The 25,085-nt window shown below is 41.6% G+C and overlaps 1 protein-coding gene across 1 annotated transcript in view; it reads left to right on the top strand.

The window, feature by feature from the left end:
* The window catches only part of Hhla1 (HHLA1 neighbor of OC90), a 34,520-nt gene extending 12,100 nt beyond the window's left edge, over positions 1-22,420 (top strand). The window contains exons 7-15 of the mRNA XM_020180258.2: positions 778-861; positions 3,002-3,058; positions 3,157-3,243; positions 5,670-5,915; positions 9,893-9,961; positions 10,292-10,366; positions 14,500-14,656; positions 20,668-20,750; positions 22,287-22,420. Of these exons, the coding sequence (XP_020035847.1) occupies positions 778-861; positions 3,002-3,058; positions 3,157-3,243; positions 5,670-5,915; positions 9,893-9,961; positions 10,292-10,366; positions 14,500-14,656; positions 20,668-20,750; positions 22,287-22,330 (902 nt within the window). The 3' untranslated portion in view covers positions 22,331-22,420. The remainder of the gene's footprint in view (positions 1-777; positions 862-3,001; positions 3,059-3,156; positions 3,244-5,669; positions 5,916-9,892; positions 9,962-10,291; positions 10,367-14,499; positions 14,657-20,667; positions 20,751-22,286) is intronic.
* The last annotated feature ends 2,665 nt before the right edge of the window (positions 22,421-25,085 follow it).

Here is a 25,085-nt window from a genome sequence, read left to right as displayed (position 1 = left end):
GTATTCAGAAAAATCAATGTTTAAGGCTCCAACAACAGCAACCCCGTGTTACAGAAGTCAAGAACTTGGATCCTGGAGAGTCAGAAATGACCAGAGGAGCAGGTAGCAGCTGCTTGTCTAGAAGTGTAGCAGGAAACATTACTGGTCAGAGTGCTTACCATGTCAACAAAGGTCCTATGTAAACCTTGCTCAGAGAGAAATTCCCCCAAGTTCCAGTAATCTGAAATGCTGAAAACTTCTCCTAGACTCCTCCCATCATCCCTCTAAACAAAGTGGGCAAATGAGAGGTTCTTAGTAATCTTTTATAAAGAGCCTTGTCTCTTTCTGTAGTGTGCAGTTTATAACTGATCACTGAATTCAACATTGCATTTCCAAATTCCAAAATTATGTAAACTTACCTTATATATATGTGGGTCTGTTTTCTCTCAGATAAATTTAAACAATTAGATGATGTATCTGGGAGAAAACAGGAAAACCATTATATAAAAAAACCTGCAGTCTTTGGTGTGAGCAGAGGAGAGGTGGGGAGAGGTCAATGGAAGGAGAGGGGATTACAATAGTGGTTCCTAAAGCTTTCTGCTTGTCTGAAATGGACCTTTTCTCTTTTCTTAGAACCAGTAGTTTTTCTTCATGTGATTACTCATATAATCATTGATCTAGCTAGTAGATTGACCTAAAATGAACTTTTAAAATTTATTCTGAAAAATCCAAATTAGGATATATTTTCCCCTTAAGTCTGTGAGTCAGAAACCAAACCCTCCCAAACCTGTTTTGCAGATTTTACAGCCCTGCTGGTGGACATCATTGGGAACTCTACCAGCTACCTTACGGAGATTTTTAAGTCAACCTCCATTCTCTCAGGTGTGTTTATCTTGAAAGTACCTGGCAAGTCTGAGGGTTGGCCTTTGTCATGGAACTGAAAATCAAGCCTACTACATTTCCCCATTTGAGCCCCTGCCCAGGTCAGGTGCCAGGAACCTTCAAGTAAGCTCTATTTAGGTTATCATTGTGGTCCGTTTCCAACTCCAGTACTTGAAGGCTCCACTTTTGAATCAGAAGTATTCCTGGGGTCCAGAAAATTAGAGGACAAATCTAAGGCTCAATATAGAGAGAATCTCAGCAGATTCAAGGAAATAGCTTTGGGTGGCAGCTCTGCTTCTATTATAAAGATGAGAAAACTCAGACCCAGGATGAGGAGTATTTTGCTCATGATTGGTGCCAGAATTCAGACTTAGATCTATATGGGAACTAGCCCACAATTTAAAAAGATCTGCCCCATGGGCCAGGCATGGTGGTTCATACCTGTAATGCCAGCTACTCCAGAGGAAGAAGTAGGAGGATCATGGTTTGAGGCCAGCCCAGGACAAAAGTGCAAGACCCTATCTAAAAAACAAAGGAAAGCCAAAAGCGTTCGAGGTATGGTTCAAGTGGTAGGGTGGCAATTGAGACTCCTTGTGTTAAGACCCCAGTACTGCCAAAAAATACATTAAAAGAAGAAAGACATGTCTCATTTATAAGGTGGTTTCATGAAAGCCCCAGGCAAATCACACTCTCCCAAGGACACACTTTGAAAACCATATGTCTAGACTAGAGTCCAATAGTTGGTCTCAGCAGAAAGATGGTGTAGTACATGATGGGGCATCTACTGCTGCATAAGCAGGAGGGAAGGAGAGGGGGAAATCACAACAGATACCAGGAGGTGCTAGGGATTCTCCAAGGACTGTCGACATGCTCCCTCACTCAGCCTCATAGGGAAGCTACTGCCTTTATCCCCACTTTACAGGTGAGGAAATCGTGACCCAGAGAGGTTAAGTAGTTGGTGGAAGATCACTCTGCAGAGACAAAATTCTAACCCAAGGCAACATGGCTCTTGGGCTATGCTTTCGTCACTATGCCACTATGCTAATGCACATAATAAAAGTAACACATTAACAGTGATTATTTATAATGTTCTTCCATCTCACTCAGCACTTCACGCACATTGTCTCATTGGATTCTTATAGTCATCCTATGAGGAACATGCAACCACATGACCACAGTCCTCAAAGCAGTATCCTCAGGGTTAAGTGTGTGTAGGGGCTCAGAAGTTTTCAGACTTCTGAAGGTTTCATGGGGTGTCTACAGCACACTGATATGACCCCTCCACAAGCGCCCAGGGAATCCTGCTGAAATCCACCATGTCACCTTCATTGAGCAAAATGTTTAACATGCAATAGGTAAAGATTGTAACAGCCTCACATCTGTCAAGTCAGGTTTTGCCACCAAATGAGTTTTGCTGCCAAACTCAAACAAAACTTTTCATCTTACTGAGATCCGAGGATTTAGGAATTGCAAATAAAGGATTTGAATTTTCTCCGTAAATTGTCTAATCAAATTAACATCTCTTAAAAAATCACTGAGTGGTACTTTTGCCTGAACATTGGTATGTGAAAAATACTCAAGTAACTCTCTTCTAACCAGTTACCAAAAATCTGAATAGAAGTATAAGGTGCTCTGAAGTGTCCTGAATGTTAACATTCTGTAATAAAACTGTAAGATGAAAAAACAAGTCAAGCAGTTCACTTGTTCGCATGGTGCATAGCTAGTAAGTGGCAGAGTTGACGTTGTGGCCTGCAATCTGATTTGAAACAGGCTGTGCCCCCACCCACTATATATTTTTACCAATACAAATATATTTTAATAGCATTGTCTACAATAGCAGAAATGAACCAAGTATTCATCAACAGTAGACTGTATTATTAAATTGCTGTGTAATCATTTGTTTAAATGACATACAATACTTATCTACTATGTTATATATACCATCTCCCTCCTTCTCCACCCCGCCAAACAAAGGAAAGAAATTGGAAAGTGAGGGGCACCTTAAGAATAAGGAGTTAGCCTATTATCCTATGTCATCCTTGAATGGGTACTTTTAGGTACTTCCAGCCTAAATTTTCATTTCAACCAGGACTTAGCCTGCAACCATGGCTAAATCCTGTTGTCTTGTTTTGTATCACAGTGAGTCAGACGAATGAATCTGATTGCATCTTCATCTGCGTGATGGCAGGAAAGTCAGGTGAGAAGCAGCATCCTCAAAGCTCCCTGGCTGAGCCTGAAGCAAAACCCTCCAGTAGACGAACCCCAGATTCCATCTCATTGGTGTGATTTTTGCAGGAAGGAATCTTTCTGACTTCTGGGTGATGGCTGAGAGACCCCCTGTTATCAATTACACATTCACCAGCAATGCAGCTGGTACCGTTGGTGAGTGCAACCTCTCAACCTCCTCCCATAGAGGCAGGGCTCCCCACCCAGGGCAAAGTGGAGACTGAATGCTGCCCTTAGGCATTTTATTTACCTATCTTGTATTTTAGAATATCAGAAGATTTCAGCAATTAAAAAAATTTATGAGTTACTGTAGTCTCTTGTAAAAAATGGTCCTTTCACCTTGGATCCTCCTCTCCATGGCAACAAGCAACTGGAGCAGAGTATCTAGAGTAGCTATAGCTCCATTCCCGCATTAGAAGAGACACCTTTCTCCTGATCCCATACTCTTCTTTGATCCCTGTTTTCTTGAACATTGTTTTTTGTTTTAACTATTTTGCTTTTGCAGATGTTTGAAATTTTGACTCTGTTCTACCGACATTGCCACTCTATAATTTCCAGTTCCTACCCAAGAATCCTCCAGTCTCCCTCTGCGTCACCACGTGGCATTTTGAGAACCACCATTAAGTGCCCTTAGCACTTAGGACCATTAGTGTTGGCATTTCTTGCTGAATAGAGTTACTGGAATCTGGCAGCTCCTCTGAGATCACCTGCTGTTGTGAGAGTTCTGGTTCAAATCTTCATCAGCTACCTTTGAACTGGAACAGACTCTGAACAATTGCCTCTTGCATTTCTCTAAAATATCCATCATTATAAGAGTGATGGTGCTTATATGTGTATTGGGTTACATCCCTTTGCTGCTCAGAACTCCACAGGCAGCAGGAGACGGTCCAAACTCCTCAGCCTGGAGAATGCATTTCTCTGTCTTCAAGCCCACACTTGACTCCTTGTCCTTTCTTCATGACTCCTCTGCTACATCCTCAATGAAGTCACTGCCCTCATGGCAGGTAGAAGACTTCTCCATGCCCTTCTGTGCTACCTTGTTCATGATCTTGTTTCTGTCTGGAGTTCTTTCCCTACTTTTTCTGATGCAGAGCTTGTGTTTCCTGTCAGTTGCCACCTCACACTTTGCCTTCTCTTTCCTAAATATCCTCCAATCAAAATCTGTCTTCTTTGTTCTGTTGTCCTACCGTGCAACACCTTTTCATCATCTGGACTGTGTTGCTTTAGGTTGTATCACAGAGTCATTTCCATGTGTGCCTCTTCAGTAAACGATACTTAAAGGCAGAGACAAGTCTCCTTTGGTCCCACAGTCTGTCTTCCCCCTCAGTATCCCTCACATAGTCAGATCTTCCTTAGTCTCTGGTATGGAACAAAAGACATGGTAAGTCTCCAGTTCCATTCAGTGTGCTGCTTTGATTTGTGTTTATTGTGGATTGTCTCTTGGTCATGCTTTGTTAGGAAACTCATTTTCTATGAGATAGGGGTGTTTGATCAGATGAACTGGGTGCTTAGCAGGTTGCCTTTATTGCCCAGGACTGAGGACAGAGCTGAGGGTCAAGTCAATCTCACTTTCTTAGGGAGTCTTTCCTCTGCCTTCCCACCTTCAGTATCAAGCATGTCTCCCCTTTAATACTCCTTCCATAGAACAGATGCTTAGGAATGGACAACAGATTTATAATTTGACACTACTGTTGATAGGCCTGATGGACAGTCACCAGGCCAGGTGATAGTTTGGCTAATACACTTAGCACCATGCTGACCTAGCCTGGGAGCAAGACTCAGGCTGGTAATGTTATGAGGTGTTGGAGGTCTAGACATGAGGAAGGAGAGAGGAAACAAGGCTGCAGAGCTACCTCCTGCAATTACATAGGTTAGTCCTGACAAAGGGACAAGTGGAGATGGAAATCCAGCAAGGCAGTCTTTGTTCACACAGATGAAGTGACCTTATGGGCTACTGGGGGCCTCTTATCTTGCTATCTATACTCTCCACCCTGTCACTATGTAAGCATGGCCTAAGGAAGGTAAATTTAACATTTCAGATTTTTTTCTCCTTTTGCTTATGGAACAAACAGGGAAAACAGGTTTATTTTGTACTATAATCTACCACTCTGTCTTTATATGGACCTACCTTTCAAGAAGTTTCAGGTAGGAAGCCCCTATCTCCCTTAATTTCTATCTCTGATTCCTAGATGTACACCTAGGACACATGGAGAAATCCTGTGACCTCTTCCAGGGACAAATGCCTGAGACATGGGGTAGCTGAAGGCTGTGAAGTGGCTTGAGGATTCTGGCTGGATTCAGGGTCTGATCAGAAGAAACATTGAATGACTGGAGCTTCTAGGGCTGACAAACTTTGCATTCTGTTCACAGTGGTTCATCACACAGCTTTGTGGGAGATTGATTATTTTAGATTAATTTATTATTCAAGAGGAAACATGTCTTTTGGTGACATTTGTTATGGTTTGGAGTTGGAATATTTGCATTCTGTATACTTGCTGTACACTGGTCTTTCAGTGACTCAACAGTTCTTTGTGTCCAGAGTGTCAAGCATGCTAAAGCTGCCATTGAACATCTCCCAGGAGGTGCAGCTACCAGAGAAGCAGCTGGGACATCAAAGCCCACAACCCAAAGCCAACGGACACTGGCTAGGACAAGACTTCCACACTGGGCTCTGAGCACACCCTGGACGTCTCCTCCAAGGACATTCCCCCTCGGAAAGATAAGTTCTCCTTCAGAGGGAGAGGCAATGGGGAACACAGAAAGGTTCCTTGAGTTTCCCAAGGCTACAGCCACCTGGAGCAGTGCCTTTCACACCCTCTCAGCCTTAGGTAAGCCAATCTCAAGCTTTCCTCTCCTTTACTATCTCTCTCCTGCTCCCTGTAGGCTCACATAAGTAAATGAGATCATTCCCTATATCCCTCCACCACCTAATCTTAATTTAATAAGAGGAGTCTATGAGCCGAGCCACCTCCTGCAATTACATAGGTTGCAGGAGCAGTATAGATAAGGTCAAGCCAGCAAATGTCATTGGCAAAATGGACTGTGAACATTACGTGTGTAGCTTTTTACATTGAAATAGTCTGAAATTCACAAGAAGTTTAAAAACCAGTTCTGAAAGCTCTTGATCCCCTTCACACAGCCTTCCCCAATACTAATGTCTTACATAATTAAAGTACATTGCGGCCTAAGGTATTTTTATTTCAACAAAGTCCTTAGCAATCTCTCTCTCTCTCTGGGAATTCACTGGAAATGGTGAAGTCAACATTTTGTCACAAGGTTAGGTTAGTTTGCAGCTCGTTCGATATTGATGCCAATAGCATGGTAATGACTTCACATGAGCATGAAAAGATGCCATCAGTGACTCACCAAGAGGTTCCTCAGTCTCTACTATCTTGTGCATGTGATCAGCTGTGCTGAATACACAAAGTGCACGCTGACCTATTACTTCCTGTTTGGAAATAATATGAAATTGAATCATCGCTTTCATTAACAGTCAATATTGCCTATTCCAACGATGGACCAGAGACACCAGAACTCTTTCATTTATTCATTCATTGACTCACTCACTCATCAAAGCTATCAAAGATAGCTCCCGGTCACTAGGCTATCTGCTGACAACACAGCTCTATAAATGTTCCCTTTCCCTCCTGAACTACGACAGAAGGGAGACATGGACAAGTAAACTGCAATCATGATCTAGCCTACAAAACGCTATTATACAAGTGAAGCCCAGTGTATGGTTCCTATGCAGGATAGCAGGAAACAGAGGCTTCCTCACAGAGATAAGAATTGACAAGAGTCAGGCAGGCAAGGAAACAGGGATGACTGGGTGGAGAGGACAAGGTTCAATTTCACTACGTAGAAAACTTTTAGATTTACTAAAAAAAGTAAGTAAAACAGTTGGCATCACAATAATTATGCAAAATTAGAAAACTTTCCAGTATAATATGAAAAATAGATACAATTGCTAGAGACAAGAAAAGTCCTAAACCACCTAGCTATAACCCCAAAAAGAAAAGTGCTGACTTTGTATAAGAAAAACTATAAAATGTTAATGAGAATAGTAAAGTAATATTTAAGTACATGAAGGAATATACCAAGTTCTGGACGAGAAGTCAATATTTTAATGATGACAATTTTTCCCAACTAAACTCAGAGCTGTAAAAACCTCCAATAGGATTAGTTTTATAAAACTTGGAGAAAATCATTTCATTTTTCTACCATAGGAACATAAAGCAATCAAACATTTCTTAAAAGACCCATTAGGGGATATTGGCATAATTCAGTATAATCCTGTGATGTTCTTGGGCAGTAATTATTATTATTACTCCTGGTTTAATGATAAACCTAAAAAGAACTAAGTAACTTGCCCAAAATTCACAGTGTAGAGATGGCCAGGGCAACAGCTCATGCCTCTCTTTGAGGTCTCTGCACCTCAAACCCCACAATCTTTCCACTATGTCACATGACTAGAAATGCATTGGTTAAATTTGAGGCAGGGCCCACTGATTCCCACACACACACCCTCACTGGCTGAGTTCCCAAGTAGTTTGTAGGATGTTTTCTTTATTTGATGCTTAGGCAAGCAAAGTTCACTTTGGTCCCTAAATTGCAGTTCATGGTAAAGTTTATGCCTTTGGATTATCTTGTATATAAACTTGTAGTGCCCAGATTTTATCTGGGAAGTAAATTCTTCCTAATTTTTTTTAATTCACTCCACCTTCATTAATTTTATACATTTGCTACTCCTATGGAAAAAATCATTTTTAAAAATTATTTTCTTGTAAAATCACTTATACTTACAGTGTGGTCTCCCATGTTCCCCATGGTTAGTGTATTGCAATACACATTGTAGCTATATGGATTGTAATATGCACCATAGCTGTACTCTTAGTGTCTATGAACTTGTCATTCTTCCCCTCTGGGCTACATTGTCTTCAAGGACATATGCCTTTTATTTCAGGTTCCTGTGAAACACAGCAGGCATTCAGTATGTTTGTCAAATTGCTGAATTTCTTAAGGTGTACTGGGACAGTATTAAATGAAATTTAACAGACACAAATGAAATATCTTGACTTGGGCTCAAAAATCTCAGTTAAGTCTGGAAATGCCATTTTGATAGCTTCAATTGTATAAACACCCAAAGTAATGGCTTGAGTTTCATTGGTTAGGCATTTGTGTTACTTTCAGGGAAAAGGAAAGCTAATGAACTTGGGTCTGGTCAGCAGGACAACAGCTATCTTGGGACCATGAACTTTACTCTCTATTTCAGACGTAGCTGGGTTGAAATCAAGTCCTTATTACTTATACTGTGTACACAGGCAGCATCTTTCACCCTCTGAGTCACGCATTTCTTATCTACGAAATGAGAATTTCCAGAATTACTGTGATTGTTAATTTTGGTGATGTCTGCAGAGCATTTGGCTTAGTAAGTAGCATGTGGGAAGCACTCAGTGGATGACAACTTCACTAACCTGTCCCACCCACCCACTGCAGGACATACTGGCCAGCTTTAGGAGACAGTGCCCTTGGTCCCTTTCATGTTAATCTGTAGCCTTTCAATCAAACTATAAATGACAGTCATATACAGGCAACTCTGTACTTGGGCCCAGATTAGGCTACTCAGTGTCTAGAACTACATCAAAGCACATACAAGAAATAAGCACTAACTGATGCTTTCAGGGTTGGGGCCTTACAGTCCAATGCCTGAATGGAAATCAAGAGAAAGATGTTGTTCCACTCTAAGAAAATGACAAGATTGCTTCTGCCCTTAATGGTCTGTGTGTGAATTGGTCATAGTGCTTGCCTCTGTCATTCACACAGTGGTCCACAGAGTGGCAGTTATTTTGAATTAAACACTAATGCACTCACAGTATAGCAGAGGAATGTAGTAAGTTGGGAGCAATTTTGCAGCGATATGGGTGTGGGATCCCAGGCTCTATCCTTCAGCTTTCTTCTCAGCCTAGCCTCACCTTTTACTTTCACCCTTGGATTCCAGCCACAGTGCACTGCTTGTTGTTCATTTCTCAGAGACTTTGCACAAGCTCTTTGCTTTGCCTGGAGGCCCATACTCCTCACTACCCATATGTTCCTTGTCTCAGTCAGTGCTATCTGCCATGCCTGAATTGGGTGCTCATTGACCTGGCTCAAGTTGTAGCTCAGGTTCACCCTTTCTTTCCACTTATCCACATGGGTGAAACTGCTGGTTTAATTATTTCATCCCTCATACCCTAGAAGGAGGCTGCTTTGCTATTTTGTCAGAGGCCAGACTCTTTATAGCAAGGATCAGGTTCTGAAGAGGTCATTAAACCAAGACTTTATGACCATTATAAAAGAAAAAAAAGACATGTTCAACTGAGCCCATTCTCTGTCATGAAAATGGTTTATAGGAGACTGATTGGGATTAGGGATGGAGTTCATGTGTACACTACGAAGACTTGGATGGATGAAAAGCATACCAGGTTGTCTTTGCCCTAGGGACCCACACTCACACACTTCTTATTCTACACCACCACTCTCCCATGTAGCATCACTGTGTCTTACCAATATTAGCTGATTCCCTATGGCTCCATCGCACCTCACCACACTTGCAGATAGGACTTGCTCATTCCCTGTTCTATACCTGGAGCACCTCCATCAGGGTCTCTATTTGTTCCTCATCTCTGAATCCTCAACACCCTGTGTAGTGCCTGGTTTCATAACCATCACTGGTTGTATAGAGCAGTACTGATGGCATGGAGCCTCTTCTCCAGGTCAGGATTCACTTGAAGAGATACAGACTCATTTCTCTCTCCTCCTTTCTCAGCTACAGTCACTCCTGGCACACAGACTCCTAATCCAACCAAAGCACCAGCCCCTCGAGAGCCACAAACAGGTGAGAAAGCACCACCAGAAAAAGAAATCCAGTACCGTGGGAGAAAGCACGAATAGGGGTCAGGATGGGGTAAAACAAGGGGTATCAGTACACAGAGAAAGCTGGTTGTACTTTACTGGTTCTCACAGGAAAAGTGGCAGGAGAACTGGTTTATCATCAGCCTTGCTGTGCTGCTAAATTATCCTGTGATCCTGGATAAACCACTTTCCTTCAATTTCCCTATGGATTTTGAGAACTCTTTATGATTGAGTGTTATGATTCACTGGTTGAGGGTATAACCCAAGACTATTTCATTTTTACTTTCTGGAATGCTGTTCTTGCCCCTTGCAGGTGATATCCCTGTAGAGTGGCCATTGACACCTACGGAAGAGCCAGTCCTGGTCCCAGCACCACACCAAGTTTCAAGTGAGTAGCAGGCAATACCCAGCCATTGCTTTTGCATGTGCTTATTTTGAAGGAGGCTGTATGGTCTAACAGAGGTTTTTTGATAAATTTAGAGCCAGGCTTCTAGGATTGGAATTTCAGCTTCCAGAACCAAGTTTCTTTAACTGTAATGCAAAAAAAAAAATCACAATTATTGTAAGCACTAAATAGTTTTGCATTAAATAAGATAATGAAGGTGATTTGAGATTATAGGATTCTTTGTAATTTCATGTAGTCAGCTTTGATTGAATGAAGACCTATGGACATTGTACAACCAGAGCTGCTCTTAGGATAAGCATGCTTGTCCACAGAGAGAAGGGAAAGAATAAAAGACGACTCTAAGTCCAAGTCCCACTTGCTGGGCACAATTTACCGTGGCTCTGTTTTAAAGGACATCCACCGGCTCTATATCTGCACACTTAGTTCTCATGGTTCTGAGGAAAAGCTTTTTCCTGGGCTTGAAGCTGATTCTAAGAATTCTTAAAATGTGAGTTTCTTTGCTTTTTGCTGCTTTTTTTAAAACGTTAGGAAGTCTCATTCTCTTTTCTGTTGCTCCAGTTCTGAAATTGATACAAAGTGAATCCTTTAAAGCTGGTTGGTCCCTCCCACTCCTGAATTCCTTTCTATATTAGCTTCCTGAACATTCTGGGACTGTTCAGTTAAATGTCAACAGGGCACTATTAATTACTGGAGCTGTGTCACCTCCATTTTCATATTACCTCAGATCTGCCCATCTTGAATGGTGAATGGATCTTTCAGAAACAATTGCAATTATGTTTCCAAAGGAAATTGTACTCCTTTTCCCTGCCAGGAGTTCTAAAGAAACACACAGGTGGTTCAGAGAGGGCTTGTTGTCAGATCTGAATTGTAGAAAACAAGTTGACTATATTATTTTCTATATCCATATCTACATATGAATCCATAGCTATACCATTGACTCCATCGATCAATCCATCCATCATCCATCATCTCTCATCTATTTGTACCTAATGATACCTGTCTATATATCTATTTACTATCTATCTTATCCATATCCATCATCTATCTATCTATCTATCTACCTATCTATCTATCCATCCATCCATCTCTCATCTATTTGTACATAGTAATATTTGTCTATATATCTATTTACTATCTTATCTTTATCTATCATCTATCTATCCATCCATCCATCCATCCATCCATCATCTCTCGTCTATTTGTACCTAGTGATATCTGTCTATATATCTATTTACTATCTTATCTTTATCTATCATCTATCTATCCATCCATCCATCCATCCATCCATCATCTCTCATCTATTTGTACCTAGTGATATCTGTCTATATATCTATTTACTATCTATCTTATCCATATCTATCATCTATCTGTCTATCTATCTACCTATCTATCCATCCATCCATCTATCTGTCTATCTATCTATCTTGGTCAGTTTTGAGCTCAATTTCTTGATCAGTTTTGAGTTTAGATCTGCCTTATTCCAAAGCCCATCCTCATCCCTCGCTTCCATGCTGCCTCTTCCAAGATGTGGCATGTGTACAAAAGACTGCAGTGAAAGGAAGACTGTGGTAAGGTTCTTAGAGGAAGAGTGGTAAATGCTATGTAGTTGGAGGGTCATTCAAGAATCTGAGTGAGCGAGCACAATCTAAACAATGTCTGAACAAGGTACCTCTAAGCACACAATACTGCCAAGGCTTAGCATAAGTGAGAGTGCTGCAGCCCAGAAAGACCAGTTCTTCCAGGACCTGAGAAGAGCCTTTGTGGCTGAAATTCTGTGCTGAAGGTGAGAACCGTGATGAGTGAAGCTGGAGTAAGTCAGCAAGAGTGGAATCACTAGGGCCTTGCAGCCACATCACGAGCATTATCCTCTCTGAGGCACAAGAGAGCCATGTGATCACATGTACACTGCAGAAATATTTCTCTGACCAAAGTGGAGTCTGTAGGGCAAGGATGGAAGCAGAGAATCTGATGAGGAAGCTTTGTGCTGAGGCTGGGCAGTGATGATGGGGGCCAGACCTAAGAAGGTAACGGTGTGAGCAGGGGGGCTTGAGTAATATTTAGGAGACAGAATGGAGAGGATGTGATGGTGGTGTAATGAGCTTCAGGAGGGAGGGGATTTCATGAGTATCATTTCCTGAGTTGGAGAAGCATGCATGGGAGCTGGGCAAGGAAATCAAGCATTGAGGGCGTTAACTGGGTTAAAATACTAAATTGTGTGGTTATTAGCATGGACCCAGAGTCAGGTCTTTCCAGTCACTCATTCCCTGTTATATGACTGATCCAGCTGCACAGTAACTTGGACTCTCATTATCCTTTTTGATAAGTAGTACTTCCAATATCCGTTTCATACAGATTAAATGAGGTAATGTATGCCAAGATTTTAGGAAAGTGCTTGATTCGTAGCAGGTGCTTAATGAATGTTAGAGAAACAAAATCTTGACACACTGAAGAAATTGGTCAGTGGTCTGGAGGATTTAATGTTTAGTTGATACAGGAAAAATATTTTCTTTATACATATTTTTGTTGTCTTTCTCTAACATTGTGAGACCCCTTTCTACTTAATGGATATATCACTGATAACTTATAATTTCAAAGACTTAAAAATCTCACAAAAATATACAAGGAATGCATGTTAGTTTGTCAAAGATGCTATTTAACTCATTAATCAATGAGGAGATCAGGAAGATGTTAAGACTGATTCCATGGAGAATCTAAGAAAAACAGATTTGCAATATCAGTGAAAGGAAATCTCAAATGAACTTGCTAATTAATATTCTATATAATAAGCTAAAATAATCTGGTCTTTAAAAACTGGGCAATAATGAACTACATACTTACCAGACACACTTCATTTGCATTTCTATGGACAGGAGTTATTTGCATTGTTCTCAGACGAAAATGATTTATATTGCTATCAGCTAACCCTTACCCCTTCAGGGCTGCAAGACCACCTACTCAACAATATCTGTTAAAGGTGCACACTCCAATATAACCAGCCTCAGCTAGACAATAATCAGAACCGTACTACAGGGCACCTACTCTTCCTCTCTGCTTATTTCCAAGTGTTAAATAATTTTTCTTGACAAGGATGGATGACCCTTTGTGGGGTAATTTTTGATATCTTAATATAATCTTTATGTCACCAGAGGTACACTCTATGAGAGGAAGATTGTTCCTTCTTCTTAAAATTTATTTTTATTACCATATTATTGTTGTACTGGGAGTACACTGTGACATTTACAAAAGTTTTTACAATATATCTTAGTGGAATTCACCTTGTCCATCATTCTCCTTTATCCCACTCTCCCCTCATTCCTGGAACAGTTTCAACAGGTCTCATGTTTCTATTTGCATACATGAGTACCTAATTCTTCCACCACATTCACTTTCTACACCTTTTCTTATAGTGTCTGTAAACAGTACCTGGAACATTGTGGAAGCTCAATAAAGTTTTAATGAATATGTCAACATTAATACTAGCTATTTTTTCTTATTCATCTCACGGCAGGAACTTTGCCATATGTTTCGTATGAATTAACCCACTTAATTTTCCCAGTCTCCCTACATGGTGGGTCTGAGTCTCCTTATTTTCTGTATGATGAAGCATAGGCATAGTCACAGGGAAACTGTCTCAACTTCAGGAGATCCAAAAGGGATGGAATTTTTGAAAAGTCTCTTGTTTTCCTCTTGTATTACTTGCTTCTTTCTCCTAAAAGTCACACATTAAACAAAACGCACGCACACACCATGCCCTCTTCCCCTCAGCAAGGTATCCCCTTGCATGATTGCCAAGTCATCATGGACTCTCTTACACCAAACCTGCCTTGCACCTGATGCATTTCTGTTCAACATTTTTGATCCTTGTCTAGAATGTGATTTCCAGTGAAACTTTTTCTGCTCTCCTCCAGGAACTCGATCCCTACCTGATCTCTACCCATCTCTCGAAATGTACACATAGCATTAACAGGCCATGAGGAAGCCACCTGTGTTTATTGTCTGTCTCAGAGTTACCTGAGATCAGGATGAGACTATACTCACCTGACACGTGATTACCCCAAAGGAAGGGGCTTGCCAAACTCTGCTTGATTTGACTGGTGTGAGATTGAATCTTCTAGGGTGTCCTCAGTTGCCTCTCAAAGAGGGGGCCGTGACAGCTGCTCCTCTTCCCCTGGCCATCCAGAAGCTCAACCTATGCCTGATGGAGCTGTGCCGCTTCTTCCAGCAATGCCTCTGTGTAAGCCAGATGAGGGATCCAAGTTCAGATGCCATGAGGTAACCTGGGTCAGTTGCTCATTTTCGTATCCAACATTCGTTGGCTGCTTCTTCTGTGTGGCTTCTTTGTCAGACGCAAGGAAGCCAGGCATCAAATAATTCACAGACAGGTGACGGGGGTACCACAAAGGATATATTTACCCATGAGTCCTCTACTAGACTGTCATTTCTTTAATAGACACCAGTGGACTTCATTCATTTCTGGGTTCCCAGAACCAAGTGCAGGGCCTGACACATAGTGAATGAGGTTGGGCTAAGCTGATGTGATTTGAAAGTTGAGATGCACTGACATGAGTTGTGTTGAGCTGGGGTGAACTGAGTTGTGTGGAACTGAGACAAGCTGAGTTGTTTTGAGTTGAGATGAATTCAGTTGGGTTGAAGTGTGGTGAGTTGAGTTGAACTGAGATGAGTTGCACTGTAGTGAGTAGAATTGCTACCAAGGTCTTGAGTGTCTTCCATCCTAGTGCCCTCAACCTGGTGAAGTTTCCTAAAGGAGTGCATAAACATAACACACATTTATCTAAAGTACAGATCTTCCATAAATCCCTTGAAATAACCTGCCTTTCAAATGCAAAAACCTATAAAAAATACATAGAAGACAGACCACATTTTATTAAGCAGGTCTAGGCAACACTTCAATACTGACATGCTTTCCCATCTTCTAGGATTTATTCTTGACTATAAATCCAGAACCCTACAGCAGAGATGAATACCCCTGCTCTGGGGGTCTGGGAACCAGTTTCTTAGATCTTTACCTCTATTTTCAAAGTCTATTCATGAGATCTCCATTATCCACTGTCTGTGAGCCTCAAGTCCAGATCCGTAGCCTTTCCCCCTTACCCTTTCCTGGCCTTGGTCTAGGAGTCCCTCGGTCAGTATGGTCATTTCCTCCGTCTGTCCCAAGCATGTGAACCAGCAAGGCAAAGGCATTTCTGAATAGCATAGGGTAATCCTTAGGAAGAGAAAGTCTTCAAAGCAATACTTTCTGTATTGTCTAGGATCCACTGACTTTATCAGCCTCCTCTCATTAACTCTTTCAATTAGCAACGTCTCTACTGTCTACCAGCCATGCACAGTGTTAAGCAAAGGGATATAGAGGACTATCAAAATGAGACCCAGAAACTGAGAATTTCAAAATTAGGAGGGAAATGGTTATAAACACACATTAAAATATAGTCAGTGATAGAAGCAAGTCATGCACTCAAGCAAAATCTGTTAGTCATCTCCCCTTGGAAAAATCTCACATTTGAAAGCATCTATTTTACAAATATTAGCTGAAAAAATAAGAAGGGAAGGCAGCAGTTTAGAGTTTGAATTTACAGCCATGAAACCTGGTCATTTCTCTTCTTGTCCTTGTGTTTTTATGGAATAGAGAATTGTTCCATAAATTTGTATAAAGCACTGACTAGAGAACAAGAATATCAGTGCTGGAGAATAGTGTTACTTGGTGTGCTTATTTTGAGTAAGACGCTGCCTGAGACAAAACCAAAAAATACCACTTAGTGAGGAAATTGGCAAGGAGGCAAAGAGCACCAACATAACGTGTGCTATAGCAAGTCCTGAACCCCATGCTGTGGGATCCCAGAGGATTACCCAATAAGGCTAGATAGAGGAATAGGAGTTTTTCAGACAGAAAATGGGAGTGACTACTCCAGATAAAATGAATAACACATGAAACACATGGTGAAAGCCATCTGGAGTATTTTAGGACCACTGAGATGATTGATGTGGCTGTAGCAACAGTGGTATGCTATTGAATGGGCATCCCTATTCAAGATGACCTTGCCCTCTCAAGCACCTGGGCTACCTCTTACAGACCTTTTCTATGGAGTTCCAGAGGCCCCTCCAAACTTTCTGCTGTCTCCCCATTCAGAAGAAATAGAACATAATGAACCCTTGAATATCGGTCCTTCATTCTGTCCATTCTTTTATTCTTAATTTAACATTTTTATTGGCATACATTAGTCATACGGGGGGTTCATTGTGACATTTCCATTTATACTTACAATGTACCTTGATTAGATTCACCTCCATCATCACTGTTCCTCATTCGCCTACCCCTACCTCAAAATGATCTCGACAGGTTTCATTGCTCTATTTTCATATAAGTATAAAGTACATCAGCCATATTCACCCTCTTTTACTCTCTCCATTCACTTCCCCCTTCCACTAGTACTCACCCCCTAACAGGATCTGTTTTACAATCCTGTCCTTCATTTTTAAGAGGATATTCATTGTTTCAAGGGGTTTCACCATGGCATTTCACCCATGAATATATTTTACTTTAGTAAGATTAATGCTTTCTACTACCCTCCTTTTCCCTGTCCCCCTACCCCTACTATCATTCTGTCATTCTCTTTTCCTCTCTCCTCCCCTAGTCCCCTCAAACGGCCCCACTATTGCAAACAAGTTTTATATATATATGAGAGAGATGATCATGTTTGTGTTTGTGATGTATATTTATCTTTTGGATCTAGCTTCCACATATGAAAAAAACATGCAAACTTTGTCCTTCTGAATCTGTCTTAAATAGCATAATTTCATTCTTCTTTATGGCTTAATAATACTCCACTTTGTATATATACCACATTATCTTAATCCATTCCTCATTTCTAGAGCATCTGGGCTGTTTCCATAGCTTAGCTATTGTGAATAGTGCTGCATCCACATCAACATTTGTTGTTGTTTGTGTTCTTGAAAAGCCATTCTAATTGAGGTAAGGTGAAATCTTAATGTAGTTTGATTTATTTGTATTCTCTTTATGGCCAGGGATATTGAACATTTCCCCATGTATCCCACTGGCCATTTGTATTTCTTCCTTTGAAAATTATGTATTCAGTTCATTTGCCCATTTCTTCATTGGGTCATTGATTCTTTGTGAGTTTAGGTTTGTTTTAGCTCCCTGTAAATTCTGGTTATTTAGTCCCTATGATTTCCTAAACTCTTTTTCTCTCCAAATTGCCTTGCTCTTCTGAAACATTTCCTTTGTAAGGTTCCTATCACCCAGGGTGCCGTAAAAAATCTGGGAACACACCATCCCTCCTTGAGGGTGGCAGAGCCCAGGTCCCTTCCCTCTCAGTGCCTTTCAAACTCTTGTATCTCAGGTACTGGTCAAGACTCCGTGGCTCCTGCTTAGTCCAGGTTGCTGCTCACTCCATCTGGGTTGGCATGGTTGTGGGTGCTTCACAGAGCTTCAGTTCATCCTACCTGTTGTGTTGCTTTTGCCCTGAAGAACCTGCAAACACAGCAGACTGCCTTCATGACTCGTTTTCCTCTAAGACTAAGTACCATTTTGTGCATGAGACATATACTCTTAGTCTATGGTATTAACTAATGCAATCTGTTATTAACACAATCTTCATTTCATTCCTTGTAAAGTAGCAGCTATGGCTGTTTGTCTATGGATTACTCAAATCACTATGCTTACTGGGAAAATGCTCTACCCAAGGGCTCAGGGATGGCCCATGTCATGTTTTTCCTGATGGTAAAGAAAGGAAATTTTCATTCATCCTGCAAGCTGTGTACTCTGCCAAAGTGAATTAAGGCCCAGAACAGCAGTGTTTGACTTGTAATGGAGTGGGTCATGGTTCTGTGATTTTTGCAACATAAGTCTCGGCCGAGCAGTGTGAAGAGTCACAGAGGAACTCAGGTGGCTTAATCTTTTCCCACTTAATAACATTATTTTGTAAAGCAAGTCATTCCCCAGGGCCTTGCACCTTGTCATACTAGCCAAAGAGGAATGAGACTAGCTCATATAACCAAGGCCCCCAAAACTTGTAGGTAGCTTAGTGTGCTGTATCGAAGATCCATCTGGAGGCCAGACAGTCCTGGGTTTAAATTTGGGATTTACCACTTGCCAGGTAGGTGGTTTGGGGCTAGTTCTTTAATCTCAATGAACCTCAGTTTGTTTATATGCAAAATAGGTCTAGCCAAGTCCACATCCCCAGCCATAAATTCCACGATTCCAATAGACCATTCATGGAGAAGGTAACAACATGCTTGCTATACTGACAGAAGGTTGTGGCATGAAATGAAATACTACACTTAATTGCTCCTGACAGCATCTGGAAAGCTGTTTTTAGGGCTGCTGATGAAGATACTGTGGGGTTCTGGTGCACTGTTGTTTCTCTCACGCTTTGGCCAAGTTTGAATCTTATCTTTGACATACGTGACATGGTGTGGCTGTGGCAACTGAATGCCTCCTGACTGTGTCCACTGTGAAGCTGACCAGGCTTGACATCTTCTGCACTTGAAATGTCACCTTGAGCCTGTTTGCTCCAAGCTCATGGAAAGAACACACCAAGTTTTGTTCATCCTTTGCCTCCTCATTCTCAGCTGCATCCCCTGCTCTTTCTCTGGTCAGCCCTGTACCAAAGGGGCTGACTTGTGCAAACTGTATTTCCAGAATATGTGGCTGGCCAGATTCCTGTTTATTTATGCAGTGGAAGAGATTGGCAAGAGATCAGAGTGTAGTAGAAGGGAGAAACCAGGAAAGTTTTCCCCCTGTCTTTTTACTTTGGGCAGTATTTCCAAAAATGGCTCTATCTCCTCCATGGCTCTAGCTTTCACAAGGAATCCTCACTATACCCCACATCTGTATGTTCGTTCTGACCACAATACTCCCTCATTCTCCTTCTTCTCTCCTTCCAGGCTGGCACCTCCCTACAGCTGCTGACATGGGGTTTCCTGATATTTCCCTATTTTTTTCAGCTCTTCTAACCCTTTTAGGACCAATTCCCAGTGTTAAGTACCTTCTCTAGAGCCACATGGGTTCTGCTTTCTTGGCAGAGTCCTGGCTCAAATACTGATTATATTGCCTATTAGAAGAGCAGTGTGTTCTAGCATGAGTTGGAATACCTGGGTTAAAATCCAGCATGACCAATTAGAAGCAGAGTGTTCTTGGGCAAGTCTGCTCATCTCTGTGTCTCGACAAGATAGTCCTACATTTTCCTTGGTTAAATTGGGGGCCATAGACCTGGGAAATCTTTACAATGTGCCTCATTTGAGCAGTTAGTCACACAGCTTCCTAGAACATGCAAAATGAGGTGGAAGAGAGATTACAGCATGTTGAACCTGGCCTCCTTTTATGTCAAATGGGGGATTGAAAGGGACATGAATTCTGAGTCATGCAGTGAGCCAGTGACATAGCCTGTGCTGAAAATTACAGGCCAGTGACCTCATCCCTAAAGCCCTTTGAAGCAATTCCTATTGCCTGGAACCATGAGAAGAAAATACTTTGCAAAATGTTTGCTGCATTGTTAACAATGGAAACACCCCACTCTCATTCTATCTACCTCCTTCAGGTACAAACAAATATCACCATTTATTTAGCACCTACTTTATTCTGAGTACTGTACAGTACTTTGCACGAGTTATCTCATTTAATCCTCAAACAACCTGTAACTATAGATTTTATCATTGCCGTTCATTTTTCTGTGAAGAAACTAAGACCCAGAGAATTAACTACTCAGCCTAAAAGCACAGATCCTAATAAAGTGTGGAGCTAGGATTAAAAATAAGTCTTACTTGGGCTGGCAGAGTGACCCAAGTGCAAGGTTCTGAATTCAATCCCCAGTAATGACAAATTAGAAAGAAAAAAAGTATTGCTGGTCACAAAGTTTGAGCTTTCCTGCCTTTTCTTCTACCCCCTATAAAGATGGACAGAAATTCCTTGCTGTGAATAATTGGCCATACATTTGTGTTTGTGTAATTACTCTTTTTTCTTTGTTGTACTGAGAATTGAACACAAGGCCATGCATTTGCTAGGCAGGCACTCTACCACTTGAGACACGAGCCACAACCCTAGTCCTTTCAATTTTAGTTTATTTTTCAGATAGAGTCTCGTACTTTTTCCTAAGCCAGCCTCGGACTGTGATTCTCCTACCTCTACCTCCAGAGTAGCCAGGAATACAGGCATATACCACAGCATGTAACTACTCTTTTGATTCTGGCTGTCTTCTCATGGCCAACACAGGACAGTGACTGCTCCCGACTCTGATTTGAAACTTTAGGTACTGTCTGGAATACTACTCCTGGTTTCTGAAGAATGCAACATTGATCTGTCAGCGGGTGAAGAGGGTATCCCACTCACGCAGTAAGTACACAGGTTGATGATGCTGTATCTTAGTGGCGAGGACATCTAATAGAAGGTTCTGGGATTTGGAGAAGTTGTCTGGCTTTAGCAGGGCCACAAGGATACTGCAGCTCATCTAGTCACCATGAAGTCTAGAAAAAAAATTCTAGGTAATTTCTGATTGTTCAATCAACCCCTTAATATTTGCAATAAGGTGTATAAACATAAACCAAGAGTCAGCCAACTGTGTATTGTTGCCCTCCGCATGAACTCAGCAAGTTTCTTAGCCACTGAGTCCCCATGAAAGTTAAAAAGGCAAGCAAAAATAAAATGAAAATAGACACTATATAAACACTGAAATTTCCAACAAAAGGAAATTGTATAAAATAATTCAAGGAACAGAGAGCAGCATGAAGTCCTAGAAGTAGGCTGTGCCTGTTCTGATGTACTGTCCTTGTCCTCATCACCCATAGAAATGCCTGAGTTTTTCTCCACATCTACAAACAGAAGTGACTAGTCTGTTTGGTCCCCAAGTCAATAGGTTGCTTGCTCTTCCACGCCATCTTCCTGGAATATATGTCTAAGGGTCTCTGAGCTTCCAAAAACAATGGAACTATATTGAACTCTGGAAAATCTCTTCCTACTGTGACCCAGATAAAAGCCAGGTGCTAATATGGCCCAACCATGGCAATGTGTTACCTTTAACAAACAAATGAACCTACAAAAAAAACAGTTTAGCCACCAAGTTTTTCCTAATGGCCATTGAAGAATTTCATCAAATGGAATTTGTGGAGCCCATGCCAACAATTCTTAGAAACTGTCCTTGTTCTTTTTGCCTCATTATCTCTTAATTCTTTCTAGCTACCTTCTCACAGGTATCTCCCTGGTTCATTTTCTGACTTACCTCTCAATATATCTCCTAAAATAAAGCTCTCTGGCTTGTCTCTCAGTTTCCATACACATCCTCTGCTTATTTCACTTCTTTCTCCTTCAGCTCTTTCTTTTTCCTCAAACATGGGTCCCTTGTTTTTAATGCAAATTCATCATCCCACTTTTTCTTTCTTCTCCTTCTGCTATCACCTTCCTTCTGCATTTTCAAAAACAAGCACTGAAAGTGGGGAAGTCACAAGTCAGGAAGAAAAATCCCTTTCTTTGGTGGGGGATAGGAAATAAGACATTTGCAAACACAATTCAAGATCTCTTCTTTTGTCCTGGCCATGTTGAAATTTCTGTAGTCAAAAAGATGTTATTTTTATGGAACAATGTATTAATGACATGAAATTATTATCATACAACCTGAGGAGACCAGTTAGATGCAGCTGGGTATTAGAGCAAGAGCACTGGGCAGTCAGTGGAGAAATATAGGTGCTCCTTCCTCTGTTCTACTGCTGACTAGCAAGCAGGTCTTCTTGAGTCCTGCCCACCCTGACACACTTCAGCTGAATCCCTGCCCCATACTCTGGTCCACACTTGCCTTCTGGAAGAAACTGAACCATGGCTTGTTCTATCAGATTTTATGTTTCTATACTGTTTCTGACTTCCTTTTTGCTTTTACAGCCTTGAAGCAGAAATGCCTTGAGAATGTCTGCAAGTCTGTGTGAGGACCTGATAGTGACTTCAGGCACCAGCCCTTCACTCTGACCCTTACCCAGATTGGCTACACTTGCAGAATCCACACAAGCTCTGACTAGGTCATCTACAAACTAAAAGTGGTTCTCCCTGGAAGTAGCACTTTGGTCTCTACTATGAATCTATGTAAGGCATTGAAGGTAGAGGCATCACAATGGATGCAGTAATGGTAGATCTTCCTGCCTGCTTCAAAGTAATGGAAACCTATGATCTATGCTCAAGAAGCTCCTATAATGCCTGCAGCAATCCTGATCACTGGAGAACTAGGGGAGAGGGTGCATGCTAGTCTGAACATACCAGTCCAGCACAGAGACTGGCACAATCTGAGGTGACTTGAACTTGGGACCTTAGGAGGACAACAAGAGATACACTGAGAAAAGCAAAATTCATAATCCGGAGAGATTCACATATGATTTTTCTATGCAGTTGCCTACAACTTGGTTATACAACTGATCAGACTTGCTCTTCTACGGGCTCTAGAAAATCTTCCTAGCCCCTAAGTCAGAGATGATGAAAACCTTTCATCAGGAGGAGATGTGGAGAATTTCTTACTGACACCTTATATGCATTCTTCTGCATGTCCCACTGTATTCAGGGTCTCCAAGAGACCCTTGGACTCAGTGACCACTGACTCAGAAAAACTAATATAGTCACACTAACCATTTATTATAGCAAAAAGAAGCAGACAAAATTTTTCAAAGGTAAAAGGCACATAAATCAGTGCCCAAGCATGAGCTTAAGGTTCTCTCCATGTGGGGTTGCATATCCAGCACTTCCCTCCCCCAGTGGTGATGTACAACCACACATAATGCAAATCATCAGCCGTGGAAACTCTCATGCCTTGGTGTTCAGGTATTTTGTTGAAGTTAGTCATGTAGGCAGAGTGCCTGCATGGCTGAACCTAGTAGTCAGCCTCCAGTCCCTCCAGAAGTTAAACTAATAATGCATCACCGAAAGACCCCCACCAGAAGTCTCATGTTTGCATGAACTCAGTATGACCCAAAGCCACAATTACAGAAAGACATTGTTTTGGGGACATTCCAAGGGTTTAGGGGTGATATCCCAGGAACTGATGAAGGGGCAGATCTTCTTTCAGAAGGTGCAGTGTTTAAATACTCCACACCTGCTCAGCTATTCCTTTACTGCATGCCGATACTCCCAAGGCCCCCCTCATTGTATTAGGTCCCTTTTTTTTTTTTTACCATTTCCAGGTGTTCGGGTGCTCCAATTTCCCTGTACATGCTGTACTCTGTGTAGAGCAAGTTTGTTCTCCGTGGCCTCCTTGGACCTCTTTACTCCTCATAACTAAGGATAATTTTCCTCCTGGTTCACCAGGTGTTCCTCCTCTATTCTCTCACCTTTGGGCTGTGCTTAGTCATCAGTTTTCCATCCCTTTGTGATCTATGGTGGTTCTTTGGGGAGAAAAGTACATTTCTTTTCATAATCCAGGTACAAAATGGCTCTCCCCATTGTGAACAAGAAGATGCTTGGTGATACAGAACTTTGGGTGGAAAAGCAGCCAGATGCTGTTATACAGAAAGAGTCCCTTTTAATCTCCAGAATGCTAGAGACACCTTCAAAGTTGTGAGAAGGGCAGACTCATAAACACCTATTGTCATGACTTTTGGGGCATGCAAACAACCTTTGAGTGTGCAAAGACAAGGTGGATGCAGCCAAATTTCTAGGGGTAAAGGGACTCCTACCTAAATAAGAATCAAGGAAACAGTCCCTTGCATTTTGTGTGGGTTGATTTGGTTAGACCATTTCTGATGGATGAATATTAATAAAGGACCTTTGGCAAGAAAGGATTTCCAAGACTCTCCAAAGAGTAATGTATAATCAGGGAAGGTGGAGGATGCAGTGATGGCTTGAGCCCAAGAGCAGGAGTAGTCACTTGGAGAGAGCCTAAGTGAACTCAGATATCCCATTCTTTGAGAAAAATGACTGGACATGACTATAACACTGAAAAAATTTGAGTGTGGGAGCCTTTGGGGCCTGCATTGGAATCTGACCAAGAATAAAAGATAAAAGCTTAGTAAACCATGAGGAGCCATTTTTCTATGGTCAGACCATTATCAGGAATAAAATGGGCGTATATCTTAACCTTAGAACTGTTGACATTTTGAACCAAAACCTTCTCTTTTGTGGACACCGTCCAGGACATTGCAGTATCTCAGATCTCCACTCACTAGATTCCAGCAACACTCACCATCTTCACTCACACTGAGATGTAACAACCAAAATCTCAAGGCCCAAGAGTGAACTTCACAGTGCTAGAGTCCACTGGTCTCCTGGAGTTAAGGGAGATCTGGGCTTGTAACCCTGAGCTGAACAGGTCTTGACATAGGCAATGGCTAGGGCAATGAGGAGGCTTTGGGGTCACACAGAATTGGAGTTCCAGTCCGTGCATACATGATCACCTGTGCTTAGCTGATGAGGGACCTTTTGTGCCCCAGATAATATAAGAGATTGCACAGCTACTCAAGCAGCATCATTAAAATATGTTCTTCCTGGCAGCCAAGTGCAGGTGCACTTCTGTCTATTTCTTTTATGCCCAAAAGATAAGCTAAGCTGGCAAAGGAAAGAGGGGTAGAAAAGAAAGGAGGGAGGAGAGGGAAAAAGAAGGAGAGAGAGAAAGGGAGAGAGAGAGAGAAGTGTGTTGTGCATCTGAGTCTCATCTGGTGTCTATTTGTGCATGCATGTGTTCCCCTGTCTCTGCATAGCACA

The sequence above is a fragment of the Castor canadensis genome, chromosome 3 (assembly GCF_047511655.1).
Source record: "Castor canadensis chromosome 3, mCasCan1.hap1v2, whole genome shotgun sequence".
In the NCBI taxonomy this organism is placed as follows: domain Eukaryota; kingdom Metazoa; phylum Chordata; class Mammalia; order Rodentia; family Castoridae; genus Castor; species Castor canadensis.
Note: the sequence above shows the minus strand (reverse complement) of the source record. Positions and strands in the feature narration are given on the sequence as shown.